Genomic DNA, 14,812 nt, shown 5'->3' on the forward strand with positions numbered 1-14,812 from the left:
CTACTCTTTTGGGGGGTGAGAGGAGAGCTCCTTTTGTGCCAGCCATGGCACCAGAGTCTTAGCTACAATTTTGAATTCACTGCTTACACCAGTCCCATGAAACTTCTGTCACTCTCATTTTACAGTCAATGAGGTTCAATGAGGAAGGATGGCTTGTTCAAGGTCTCAGATAATCCAGTGAAGAAATGGGCAGAAGACATGAATAGACACTTCTCTAAAGAAGACATCCAGATGGCCAACAGGCACATGAAAAGATGCTCGATGTCACTCCTCATCAGGGAAATACAAATCAAAACCACACTCAGATACCACCTCACGCCAGTCAGAGTAGCTAAAATGAACAAATCAGGAGACTATAGATGCTGGAGAGGATGTGGAGAAACGGGAACCCTCTTGCACTGTTGGTGGGAATGCAAACTGGCGCAGTCGCTCTGGAAAACAGTGTGGGGGTTCCTCAAAAAATTAAAAATAGATCTACCCTATGACCCAGCAATAGCACTGCTAGGAATTTACCCAAGGGATACAGGGGGCACTTGTACCCCAATGTTTATAGCAGCACTTTCAACAACAGCCAAATTATGGAAAGAGCCTAAATGTCCATCAACTGATGAATGGATAAAGAAGATGTGGTTTATTTATACAATGGAATACTACTTGGCAGTGAGAAAGAATGAAATCTGGCCATTTGCAGCAACATGGATGGAACTGGAGAGTGTTATGCTATGTGAAATAAGTCAGGCAGAGAAAGACACATACCATATGTTTTCACTCATATGTGGATCCTGAGAACCTCAACAGAAGACCATGGGGGAGGAGAAGGGGGAAAAAAGTTACAGAGACAGAAGGAGGCAAACCGTAAGAGACTCTTAAATACTGAGAATAAACTGGGGGTGGGGGGGAGGTTGCTCTTGGTGGGCAGGAGGGGAAAGTGGGTGATGGGCATTGAGGAGGGCACCTGTCGGGATGAGCACTGGGTGTTGTATGGAAACCAATTTGACAATAAATTTCATATTTTTTTTTTTTTAAAAAAGGTCTCAGATCCAGAAGAAGCAGGGCTAGAATGCAAAGCCAAAGCATCCCAAAGCCAAAGGTCGCCTAGTTTCCAAATCCATATTCTTTCCAGAGGACCAAAGTAACACAACTCAAAAAATGTCAAGTTCCACTCGGCATTTTGTGATGACCTCTGAAAAACCAACCAAAGAAGAAGGGAAAGACGGAGACAGAAGTGACTCCATAGCATTTTGGGCCATCTTCTCTTTACTCTGTTCTCCCTCAAAGCTCACGCATCTTCACATCTTGTCCCAGAAAGTCTGGAAACCTCAGAAGGTCTCCCAGACTTATAGCCACTCCAGCTACACTCTGAATTCTGAAAGGGATTCCAGAAGAGAAGGTGGAAGCCGTGTAAGGGAAGATGTAATGGGGCCATGCACGGGTGTTGTGTGGGGGCAGGGAGTACATTACATGATGAGATTCCTATTCTAGAAGTTTCAGTCTGATGGCTATGAGGACGATGGAGCTGGTCAGAGGATATTAAGCCTTACTTCCTGGGAGACCATTTAGAAATCCAATGCAGTACAGAAGTAAGAGGGAACAAGGTACCCAACCACACAGTGGCAGCAATCTGGGAAGGAAGGGAGAGAGCAATGAGAGATGTTGCAGGTGTGGCATCAGTAACACACATTGACCAGTGGCTGCAGGACGGGGTGAGGGGGAGGAAAGAGTGTGGGGCGAGGCCCACTTTTCTGGGTTGGTGGTGATGCCACCCTTAGAGATGAGGGAGAAAGGAAGGACAGCTGGTTTCAGAGAAAAGATGATAACTTCAGATGTGGGGTAGTTGTGAGCACGCACAAAGGGACACGTTCCACGGGCAGCTAGGTCGATGGGTTCGTTCGTTCTCTCTACAAAAATTTACTGACTCCCCACCTAGCACCAGATGTTGAGCGTGGCATTAGGTGTGGAGGGACAACCAGAACAGATGTGTTCTCTGCCCTCATGAAGCTGACGGGCAATAAACGAACACGTAACGAAATTATGATTATCAACTGTAGTAAGTGTTATGTGGAAAAGAATAAGGTGTGATGAGAAGAACCAATCTGAGAGTGTGAGACTTGATGGGGAAACTGAGGCTGACTAGGACAAGGAGGTTCTGGAGCTCAGAGGAGGTGCTGTCTAGCTGGAGTTGGAAGGGAGTCATCTGGGGGTCAAGTGCATGTTGGCGGGAGGTAAGTCAGAGATGCTCACTGTCCCACAGGCTGTCAGGGGGGTATGCCTAAGAGCTAGATGCCCCACAGGCCGAGGCTGCTGGCTCCCATTCTCTCAGCACTAAGGTTGCACATTCACAGAAAGCACTCCTGGTGTCTCTGACTGAAGTTATTTTCTCCCCAGGGACAAGGAACATTTGGCCCCCTGAATTCGGGCATCTTCGGCATGTGGAAATACATGTAGGGTACCCACTGATTTGGCCTAGACCGTGGGATGCCTGATGAAGCTAACTCCAGATTGGATTGAAATATTCATGCTAACTTGAGATTCTTAAAAACAAAACAGGAACAAAAACTCAGCAACTTTTGTCTAACTCGTGCTCCATTCTCTTCCCTGAAATGAAAGCCAAGAGACGTGGTTGTAAAAGGGAGCCCAAGTAAGCCCCAGTCCACTCCTGCAGCAGCAAAGCAGCCAATGAGCATTTCAAAATTGCTTGGAACCATTTAACAGAGAAAAGAAAATTGCATTGAGTCCACCAAAATGCAGATAGTATCTACAACAGAAGCAAAAGTGAACCTTTACTGAGCATTTACCGTGTGCTGGGCACTGTTCAATTCACTCACTCCTCCAACAGCCTTTTGAAGGATTTACTTTTGGTAGCCGCATTTTTCAGATGAAGAAACTGAGGCATGGACAGGTTAGGGAACTTTCCCAAGGCCCTCCCCGTCCTCTGACTTTTAATTGGAAGAGCCAGGATTTGAACCCACTCTCTGGATCACTGAGCCCACTCTCTTAACCACTCTTTTGATAAATGGGTCACTACGAGAGTAGTTGCAGCAAACAGGCTCATGTGGAAGCACAGCCCGACTTGTGAGGTGCTGTGGGGAGATGGGCTCTGTGGGGTGTTCCCAGTGTGGTTTCTGATGCTCTGCCTCTGAGAGGGTGAAACCGTCCTGGGGCTTTCCAGACAGAAGGGGACCTGGGAACAACTTAGTTCAGCCACTGGTTTACAGAAAGGCAAGTTGAGGCACAGAGAAGTGGAGGGAATGTGCTTGGGAGGGACAGAAGCTGTGTCTGAGGAAGTGTCCCCTCCCGGAAACCCTCCCTTCTTCCCCTTCCCTTAATTCTGCTTGAGCCAGCCAGTCTCCTGGCCACCTCAGGACCCACTTCAGCTGAGCAGGTGTTTACGGTTCCCCAAGGGAGTCCCCAGGGCAGCCAGGAGGAAACGAAGACACCTCCCACCCAAGGAGCTGGTCTCCCCCGTAGCTGCCTTCACAAGGGAGCCACCCTGCACAGCAGAGTCCTTTACGCCTTCAGAATCTGCAGATCCACCTTTCTGACCCAGGCCGTTTTTAACCCAAACTGGATCAACCCTACGCAAACCCATTTCAAAGACCCCACCTGGGTCTCAGACACCCCTTGGAGCACAAGATTCCAACCTGGACCCCTCCAGCGAGTTTCTGGGCACTGTGCAGTTGTGACCACCAGCATGGCTCCCCTCTGGTACCCCTCTGCCACTCTGGAGAAAGCACCCACCCACTGCAAGGCGGTGTTGGCCAGAGGAGCTCCTCTCTTTGGCCATCCGGAGCCAAGGCAGATCTTACCTTTCCACCTGGAGGTTGACTTTGGAAGGCTCCACGTTGGGATTTTCCCATTCCATTTGCGGGCAGTGCATGAAATAGCAAAGGGTGTACAGGGCCTCTGGCTCCCAGTAGAGCGCCCCCTGCTTGTGGTGCAGGGGGGTGCCGTTGCCATGGTGCTTGGCATTGAGGGGCTGCAGGTGATGCATTGCTCGGGACACCAGGTCACCTGTGGACAGAAGTAAGATTTCAGATCCTTGTCAAGGCAGCCATGACTTGCAGAGAAGATGTGCTGAATATCTCTGCAGAGATTCCTTTTTTAAAAAAAAATTCTTAATGTTTATTTTTGAGAGAGAGAGAGAGAGAGAGAGAGAAAGAGAGAGGGAGAGAGAGAGAACAAGTGGGGGAGGGGCAGAGAGAGGGGGGAGACAGAATCCAAAGCAGTCTCCAGGCCCTGAGCTGTCAGCACAGAGCCCGATGCAGGGCTCGAACCCACAAACTGCCAGATCACCCTGAGCCGAAGCCAGATGCTTAACTGACTGAGCCACCCAGGCGCCCCTCTGCAGAGATTCTTAATCCTGGGACTCCCTCATTCAACTGGAGTGGTCCTCTGGGACCTCCAGGTCTCACATCGAGTAGAGAGGAAAGCATCTGTTCAGTCACCACATGACTGTCCCTGCTTGCCAGGTTTGGGCTGCACTTGAAGCACAGAGGGCTGCTAAGATAGAGTCCTGCCCTTCTGGAACCCACTGCTTCTAACAAGGCACAGGAAGCCCTTTGTGTACATCACCTTGGGACACACCTTCTGTCACATCCTTTGCTGTAGCCAGTACTGTCTTCCCTGCAGTCACAAGTATAGCCATGGACTACACTGTCTCTTGCCTCTGAGCCTGTGCATATGCTATTCCATCTATCTAGAATATTCTTTTTCTCCTCCTCTCCAGGCTAATTCCTACTGATCATCCAGGTATGAGCTTATGTATTAACTTCTCAAAGAAGTCCTCCTGGAATCTCCCCCACTCCCTGTGTGTTTATCACACTATACTTTCTTATCACAGCATTTAGAGCACTGTGTTAGGATTGCCATTTCTTTGTCAGTCTTTCCCAATGATAGAAACTCAGTCTTAAATGACACTTACTATATTGTACTTCAATTAATCCTCATAGCACCCTAAAGTGGGTACCTTCATATACCCATTTTACAGATGAGGAAACAGAGGCCCAAAGAGGTCAAACAACTTTTCAAGGGTACACAGCAGCCATACGTGGCAGAGCCAGGATTTGAACTCAGGTAGTCTGGCTCCAGAATCCATGCACTGAACCATGCTCCTTGAGGGCGGGGGCTTTGTCTTACTCTTCCCAGCACTAGCAAGTCCTGGGAACACTCTAGTCTTTCCCCTGCTTTCTCCAAAGGGAAGGAGCCTTTTCCTTCATCAGACCAATCTGCATGCCCCCAGGCTGGCCGCACAGGGAGGATCTTCCTGTGGGGAGGCTGGCTGGGTCTGGAATTCCTGTCTTTTCTAGGCTGAGATGGTGTTCCCCAAACTTGGGCCATTTTATACCACCTTCTCAAGTGCAACTACATCCAAGCATCATCTGTGCCATCATTTACTTAATTTTAAATGGATTCATTTAGTTTTTTTAAGTATGGGTCTGAAGGAAATGTTCTGTCACTTATAAATGGATGATCAGTATCCCTTGCCATAAACGGAAGATCACTATAAAAGTTAATTCAACGAAAACAAAACCATGTAATTAATTTATAGCTGAATTCTCATACTGTTTTTTTTTTGTTGTTGTTATAAACAACAAGTGTTAGAGAAGTGTTAGGAGTTCATACCAAATAGAGCCTTTCTTCTTGAAGCAAGGAGAATTAAAACAGAATTTTTCATTTTTTATTTTTTCCTCCAAATTTTTATTTAAATTCTAGTTAGTTAACATGTAGTGTACTATTGGTTTCAGGAGTAGAATTCAGTGATTCATCAATTACGTACAACACCTGGTGCTCCTCACAAGTGCCCTCCTTAATACCCATCCCCCATCTAGCCCATCCCCCACCCACCTCCCTCCATCAACCCTTAGTTTGTTCTCTATCGTTAAGAGTCTCTCATGGGGAAAAAAAATCTCTTACGGTTTGCTTCTCTCTCTCTCCTTTTTTTTTCCCGCCCATATGTCCATCTGTTTTGTTTCTTAAATTCCACATACGAGTGAATAAAAAAGAATTTAAAAGGATCACTCCATGACCCATGTTATTGAATGTACTTCTCTGTTCCACTCATCCAGTAGCATGTGTTGCACACTTTGGGAAACACTCAACTGATATATTTGCGATGATTAATTTTATGTGTCAACTGGGTGAGGCTATGGTACCCAGTTGTTGGATTAAACAGTAATCTGTAGGTTGTTGTGAAGGTATTTTTCACATTAACCTTTAACCTTTAAATCAGTAACTTCTGGGAAAAGCAGACTATCTTCCAAAATGTGGGTGGCGAGCCTCATCTAATCAGCTGAAGGCCTTAAGAGAAAAGACGTTGAAGAAGGAATTCTGCTCTCACACTAAGACTGAAACATCAACTCCTGCTGGAATTTACTGTCCCTCTACTCTGTCCAGGCAGCCCCTAGTGAGGGAAGGAGATTGTCTTCCCCATCCCCAATCCTTCACTGCCCAGCTGAAACCAGGCCTGCAGAGTCTATCACTTCTTTGTCATCCAGCTGTATCTTTTAACATGACACTTCGACCTAAAGTCCAAAGCCAAGAAAGTGAGGCCACTTCCTCAAAAGATTGACAAGAGGGCCATTCACCCCCCTTAGGGGAGTCAACTATGGAGATGAGGTCTCAGCTAAGGGTAGAAATGGCAAATATTCCCCTTTCCATTCCATGTCCATGGCAGACGTGGTTAATCAATTGCAGAGCTCTCATGCACTAAGTGTAGATGTAGCCTCTAAATCCTTCTTGAGACAAGATTCCAAGTGGCCACTATTTCTTATAGGGGTTTTCAGAGGAAAAGAAACTTCCATGTTGTCAGAGTCCTGAGGCCTTAGCAGGTCAACCTAACCAGAGTACAACCCACTATGCTTAATATCTGGACAGCAAGCAGATGCAGGGGTTGAACAGAGAGTAGTGGGGGGTCGCTTCCCTACTCCCCCCTGCATCTTACCATGCCTAGCTCAGAGCCTGACCCTCCTGTCTCCATCCACTCCCCACAGCAGGAAAATATGCCCAAGAAACTGAAAAAAAAAAAGAAAGAAAGAGTCAGAGAAGGAAATTCTCTTTTAGAAGTAGGTGGACAGGGAAGACCCCAAGGGGACCTGCAGGTGGAAAATATGGAGAACCAGTGCTCAAAGTTAGGTAAGAGGCAGGGGAAGGGATTCAAATCCCAGCTCTGCCACTCATCTGTGCACAGCCCAGCAAGTTGCTTAACCTCTCTGGTGGGAAGTGATACGCCCCCATCAGGTGGTTGTGAGGGTCACACGCAGAATGAGGAAATGCCTGGCACACTGTTGGCACCAAATAAGCAGCTCTCTTAGGCTCACTGCTCTTCCTTCTCTCTGGATGGCAAGACGGGAAGGTGGGTGCCTGGGACATGCAGGGACAGTCCAGCCCATGCCCTGACCCAGTGCCTGACTTGCAGCTTCATGCTGGGGTTGACATCATTAGGAATCAATGCTACAAAGCTGCTCACCCCAGGCATGTGTTTGGGGTGCAGTTAGGTCCTTAACTGCTTCTTCTTCCCTCTTCTGTCTACCCTTTGATCTTTTAGAAACAGGCTCCTCGGGAGGGAGGGAAAAAGGAAGCCAGAAGCCTGCTTCTAGGCTGGTCATGTCAGTCTGTCTCATAAGAGGCGGCTCTAAGCACTGGCAATGTAAGAGCCCAGTCGGCCAATGCTGAGCAGGAGTCTGGAAGAAAACAACAGGATGGCAGGTCCAGGGTGGGATTGGGCACAATGACAATGTGTTGACTTTTCTGATGAGGAGGATGATATGAGGTAGATGGAAGTGGCAGCAAAACTGGGAACCACGATACATTGAGAACCTGCTACCAGGCCACTTATACACTTTCCAGTTTAATTATGGAAATATAATTTCCATATGGGACATATGGGACATACACCCACTTCAGAGATGGGAAAATCAAGGCAAGGGGCAATTGGCCCAGGTGTCACTCAGGAAGTAGCAGGCTGTGACTCCAACTAGGCCTCCAGGGCTCATGTTCTTTGTCACTACACCACAGTCCCTCCATAAAGGCACTTATCTAGAATCTACCTCGGGGCGTGGCCTTTGAAAAACTCTGGTGAAGTGTTTGAGGGCTAAATCCCAAGTCTCCCAAAACATATGCCATTGCGGAGTCCATGGGCCGGGGCTCAGGAGATTGGTCAGCCTCTGCTGACAGAGTAGAGCTTCCAGCTGAGGGGTCTCAGAGTCCGACTGGTCTGCAGGAGGGTGTGGGGGCTGATGGGTCAATCCGCATAAATGACCCCGCAGCCTCTTGGAAGATAAATTGCCCTAAGGGAAGAGAGCCTGGAGGGGCACATAAGTAACCAGCAACGTATAGGCAGGAAGCTGGTTATGGAACCAACAGAAGCCTGGTCTCTCAAATCAGAATTCCAGCCCAGGTGATGGCAGAGCTGAAAGAGCTTTTCTTGGAAAGCTGTGAAAGTGGGTAGAAGCCAAGCAGCTGGGCTCTGGGGCCAGAGGATGAGGCTCTGATGGGCAACAGCAGACAGACATTTGGTGCTCCTGTGGGCACGACACTTCTGAGAGCTTTATACACATGATACCCTTTAGGTGCCACACAACGCAGTGAGGTAGGTCCTGATAGCATGTCTATTTTACAGTTGAGGAAGCTGAGTCCAGGGAAATCATTTGGCTAAGTCACACTGCTACTGAGTGCAAGAACTGAGCTTCAAACGACTCTGATTTGGGCCTCTTAGCCACTACATCACACTGCCTCCATGATGATAGGAGAGAAGGGGTCTTCATTCACTGGTAGCTCATCAGGAGCTCCAGAGATCATGGCTGACTTGGATACATCCAGAATTTTGGCAGAAAAGCTTAGCCCATGTTTAACTGGCATCTGTCAGTAACCACATCCTTGGTGGGCACAGAGTGGGGACAAGCACAGAGGCCATGGCAGACAGGGTCAATGGCCAGCAGCTTTGGAAAGTATTGCAGACTTCCCAGTTCTGCCCTTGGCTGTGATGTCAGGGTCCTTAAAGGTGGCCCTAGCTGTGGGCAGGGGCAAAGTGTGAGGTTTCACACAGATTCATGGGAAGCCAAGATTTCAGAGTGAGCCACAGCAAGGCCGGAGGAAGGGATGGCTATATGTGAGATGCTACCTGGGGACTCTCAAAAACTGCTGGGTGATTCTGTTGCCTCTGGTGATGTGTCTAGTAAGAAGTTGTTATGGCCAAAAGTCAAAGAGCCTGCTGCCCGTGTTCTCCTCTAGGACTTTGATGGCTTCCTGTCTCACATTTAGGCAGAGGAAAGGGAAACAAAGGCAAAAATGAACTACTGGGACCTCATCAAGATAAAAGTCTTCTGCATAGTGAGGGGAACAACAAAACTGAAAGGCAGCTTACAGAATGGGAGAAGATATTTGCAAATGACATATCTGGTAAAGGGTTAGGATCCAAAATCTATAAAGAACTTATCAAACTCAACACCCCAAAAAACAAAGAATCCAGTGAAGAAATGGGCAAAAGACATGAATAGACACGTTTCCAAAGAAGACATCCAGATGGCTAACAGACACATGAAAAGATGCTAAGCATCACTCAACATCAGGGAAATACAAATAAAAACCATGAAGAGATACCACCTCACACCAGTCAGAATGGCTAAAATTAACAACACAAGAAACAACGAGTGTTGGTGAGGATGTGGAGAAGGGGGAACCCTCTTGCACTGTTGATGGGAATGCAAACTGGTGCAGCCACTCTGGAAAACAGTATGGAGGTTCCTCAAAAAGCTAAAAATAGAACTATCTTATGACACAGCAATTGCACTATTAGGTATTTACCCAAAGGATGCAATAATACAGATTCGAAGGGGCACATGCACCCCAATGCTTATAGAAGCACTATCAACAATAGCCAAACTATGGAGAGAGCCCAAATGTCCATAGACTGATGAATGGATAAAGAAGACTGTGGTATGTATATACACTGGAGTATAACCCAGCCATCAAAAAGAATGAAATCCTGCCATTTGTAACAACATGGATGGAGCTAGAGTCTAAGCAAAATATGTCTGTTAGAGAAAGACAAATACCATATGATTTCCCTCATATGTGGAATTTAAGAAACAAAACAGATGAACATATGGAAAGGGGTAAAAAAGACAGAGGGAAACAAACCACAAAAGACTCTTAATGGTACAGAACAAACTGAGGGTTGATGGAGGGAGGTGGGTGGGATATGGGCTAGACGAGTGATGGGTATTAAGAAGGGCACTTGTTGTGAGGAGCACTGGGTGTTGTATGTAAGTGATGAACCACTGAATTCTACTCCTGAAACCGATAGTGCACTGTATGTTAACTAACTAAAATTTAAATAAAAAGTTAAAAAAAAAACCCAAAAAAACCTATTGGGTGAACTTTTCAGAGATGCTGGATTTCCAGTGAGTTTGCACTTAAGAGGCAGGGTCTGAGGGCCCCCCTCACTCCCAGGGGGGGTGCAGGTGGAAGGATTTGGGCTCCCCAATAACTGACTCAGCACATCACTCACAGTCCTTCAGGAGGAAAGCTGAGCTGCAAACAACAGGGGGGGCGGGGAGCAAGGGGGAAGAAATGAAGGGAGAAAGGCCCCCATTAGGAAAATCTGAGGAGCATTTCTGTTTCTAAATCGTAGGATGCATGGTAACCTCTGGAAGGAGAACAGTAAACTGCTGGGTGCTTGGCTAAAGAACCAAAGACCCAGAGACTCTGAGAGTTGGGTGTGGCCTCCAAGCTGATCCTGGGTGTCCTCTTGGGTGTCATCTCTGTAGCATCCAGTGTGGGAAATGTCACTGTCACTATTGTTATGAACAGTAGTAACTGGTGCCATTCACTGAGCACCTACATTGGGCCAGGGACAGTGAGTAAGCACCTCACAGGCACTGTTTCTAATCTTCATGTGCTCTGCAAAGCACGTGTTATGTTAGACCAGTTTTACAGCACTAATCTTCAGCTGGGGGGATTTTGCCTCCCAGAGGACACTTGTCAAAGTTTGGAGACATTTTTGGTTGTCATACCCAATGGCCTGATACTTGGTATCCTATGGATAGAGATCAGGGATGCTGCTAAACATCCTACAATGGACAGGACAGTCCCCACAACAAAGAACTTAGCTCCAAATGTCAATAATGCCAAGGATGAGAAATCTTATTTTACACATAAGGAAACTGAGGCAGAGACAAGAGTCCAATCTGGGTCTATCTGACTCTAATGCCTGTGCCCTCACCCTACATCCTACTCTTCTTCCAGAGATGGCCCAATGCAGCTGTGGTCAGCTCCAAGTCCATACCGAGGCAATCCGGTTAATGAATGCTCCATGCCCTGATTGAGTAATTCCATTTCTGGGAATCCTTCCCAGTGTTAGAACCCAAAATGCAGCAAATCTTTATGCACAAGGATTTTAACCCAACCTTCTTTATGGGATCCAAAATTTGACAAAGAAATCTATGTTTAAAAATAGCAGCATGGTTAAATAAGCTCTGGTACATCCATGTGATGAAATAATAAATGGATGCAGTCATTAAAAATGTTTACACAGAACTGAAATAACACACAAAAAAAATACTCCTGTTAAGTAAAGTTGAAAAACAAATGAAATTCACAATCGCATACTGTGAGATCAGGATTATGTTATTTATTTATATTTTATTTATCATTATTATTATTGTTTTTTAAATTTATTGTCAAGTTAGCTAATATACAGTGTATACAGTGTGCTCTTGGTTTTGGGGGTAGATTCCCGTGATCGCTGACATACAACACCCAGTGTTCATCCCAACAAGTGCCCTCCTGAATGCCCATCACCCATTTTCCCCGCCCTCCATCAACCCTCAGTTTGTTCTCCGCATTCACAAGTCTCTTATGGTTTGCCTCCCTCTCTGGTTGAAACTATTTTTTCCCCTTCCATTCCCCCATGGATTACGTTATTTAAAAACTCTGCACTGAGTAAACATCAAAAAAAAAACAAAAAACCCAACACTCCAAACAACCTCCAAAATATTGACCAAAGATTCCTCTGTCTAGTGGGATTGTGGGTGGCATTCCCTTCTGACTTGTCTATAGTTTCTGAATTTTGAGTTACGGCATGCATGACTTGGCATTATCAGGATAATAAGCTTACCAAGATGATATGCTTTCTTTCGTATACCTTCTATCTACGTCAGGCTGGAGTATCATCTTTCCATACATCTTTCTCAAAAGCTCTCATGAAAAAGTTCAGAACAAGAAAACTCACAAGGGAATGAAGAAGAGAAGGTCCATGATTTGGATCCCTGTACCACCTTTCTAGTTCCCCAAGATGCTGGGGCACCTCTGACCTTGGTTGGGCTAACCATCTCCTCTGAGCATCATTTAGCTAGCCCTGCACTTCCAGGTTCCTTGCTTTTGCTCCTCTTTTCTCACCTTGGAGTGCCCTTTCCCTCATTCTCTCAACTACTGAAGACCTTTAAGCTGTGATCAAGTATTACTTCTTCCATGCAGCTCTCCAGGATGCGCCCAGTCAGCATCCCCCCTGTGTACCCACAATACCTGCTAATAAAGTCTAACATGTTACTTGTTTCTGTCGTGTTTCATGGTTAATTGTTTGCACAGTATGCTTTCCCTACTGAGCCTCAAGAGCAGAGACTGTGCTTCATTCATTGTCCTGTTCCTGGAAGGGCAGGATGTGTGGTGGCTAAAAACATGCTGTCTGGACTCAGACTGCCTGAGTCTGAGCCTCCAATGTGCCACTAACTAGTTGCATGACTTTGACTGAGTTATTTAACCTCTCTGTAAATGGGGATTTTTATAAACTAATGGATTTATTGGGTGGATAAAAATAGTACCTACCTTATAATATTAAATGAAGTAATGCATATAAATCACTTAAAACACTTGAAGTCTAGCATATCCTAAGTGCTTAATAAATATTCAGCACTATTTCTTTTTTCTTATCACCATCACCATCACCACCATCATCGCCACCATTACCATCACCCTTACTACCATCATCTTCATCACCACCATCACTTCCATCATTAATGTCATCATCATCATCATCATCACCACACCATAACACCACCATTACCATCATCATCGCCACCACCACCACCATCATCACCACCACCATCATCATCACCATTACCATCATCATCGCCACCATCACCACCATCATCACCACTACTATCAGCATCGTCACCACCACCACCATCATCACCACCACCATCATCACCATTACCATCATCATCGCCACCATCACCACCACCATCACTTCCATCATTAATGTCATCATCGTCATCATCACCATCACCACACCATAACACCACCATTACCATCATTATTGCCACCATCACCACCATAATCACCACTACTATCACCATCATCACCACCACCACCATCCCCACTACCATCATCATCACCATTACCATCATCATCGCCATCATCACCACCATAATCATCACCATTACCATCATCATCACCACCATCACCACCACCATCACTTCCATCATTAATGTCATCATCGTCATCATCACCATCACCACACCATAACACCACCATTACCATCATTATTGCCACCATCACCACCATAATCACCACTACTATCACCATCACCACCACCACCACCATCCCCACTACCATCATCATCACCATTACCATCATCATCGCCATCATCACCACCATAATCACAACCACCATCACCACCATTACCATCACCATCATCACCACCACCACCATCATCACCACCACCACCATCATCATCGCCACCATCACCACGATAATCACCACTACCATCACCATCATTACCATCACCATCATCACAGCCACCATCACCACCACCACCATCATCACCATTACCATCATCATCGCCACCATCACCACCACCATCACTTCCACCATTATCGTCATCATTATCATGACCATCGACATCATCAGCCTAGTTCCTGACTGGAGGCCCTAAGGTCATCTCTGAGGAGGTCTGGCCACGGGAGATGGAATTGGCACGAGTATTCTGCAATCACTAGCCCCATCTCAACCACTACCCTACACGTATGTAGAGCACATATCTGTTGCTTCACCTGTCAGCTTCAGGAACTGAAAATAACAAACACACTTGTCACTAGCTGCTCTAAGTTTGGGCAGCTGCAGTTGGTTCCAGACACCTTATAGAATTCAGTTATAACCAGGTTTCTCAAATGTCAGCCATGGGGAAATCACCATCAGGACTTCTCTCATATCTGTGGGCTGCAGGTACAATTTATCTACTTAATGTTTTTCTTTAAATTAGCTCATTCTTTCACTCATTGTAAAAGGAAGCTTCATATCAGTGCCATAAATGGAAAACCAATATTTTTCTAGTGCTCATGAAAAATTCATAGCAACTAAAAATAAAAAGTGTTTTGTGTATCACCTATGATCATCTCCTGTCCCACCCTTGGGAAATGCTGCTGTAACCTGCCAGACTCAGGTTATCAGAGAAGCTCCCACTAGCCGTCCCCCTGCATGCCAGATGTGATCTCCCAGGACAAAGGGCTATACATTCCAATGGTAGGCTTCTTTTGACCAGAAGACAGCAATGGAGACAGCAACTTCACCTTCTTCTTTCCGCTCTGTCTCATCCACACTCAGCTGCCACTTACTACAGTACGTTTTCAAAACATCCTATAACCCTGGGAGAGAAAGTATCGTCACCCTTTTTCCATAGATGATAAAACCAGAGATCAGTGTGACCAAGTCACTTGCCTTATGTTACACAGCATGGAGGAGAAAACAGAGGCATTCTCCAGCATCATAAACTGCTGTTTAACCTGCCTCACCCAAACCCCTTCCCTTGAAAATGAAA

At 46.1% G+C, this 14,812-nt stretch overlaps 1 protein-coding gene across 4 annotated transcripts in view; it reads right to left on the reverse strand.

The window, feature by feature from the left end:
• ABTB3 (ankyrin repeat and BTB domain containing 3) overlaps nt 1-14,812 on the reverse strand; it is a 317,410-nt gene that overhangs the window by 112,595 nt on the left and 190,003 nt on the right. For all 4 annotated transcript variants that reach the window (XM_058741506.1, XM_058741505.1, XM_058741504.1 and 1 more), the window contains exon 3: nt 3,807-4,011. In XM_058741506.1, the coding sequence (XP_058597489.1) occupies nt 3,807-4,011 (205 nt within the window). The remainder of the gene's footprint in view (nt 1-3,806; nt 4,012-14,812) is intronic.

This window comes from Neofelis nebulosa, chromosome 8 (genome assembly GCF_028018385.1).
Source record: "Neofelis nebulosa isolate mNeoNeb1 chromosome 8, mNeoNeb1.pri, whole genome shotgun sequence".
Taxonomy (NCBI): domain Eukaryota; kingdom Metazoa; phylum Chordata; class Mammalia; order Carnivora; family Felidae; genus Neofelis; species Neofelis nebulosa.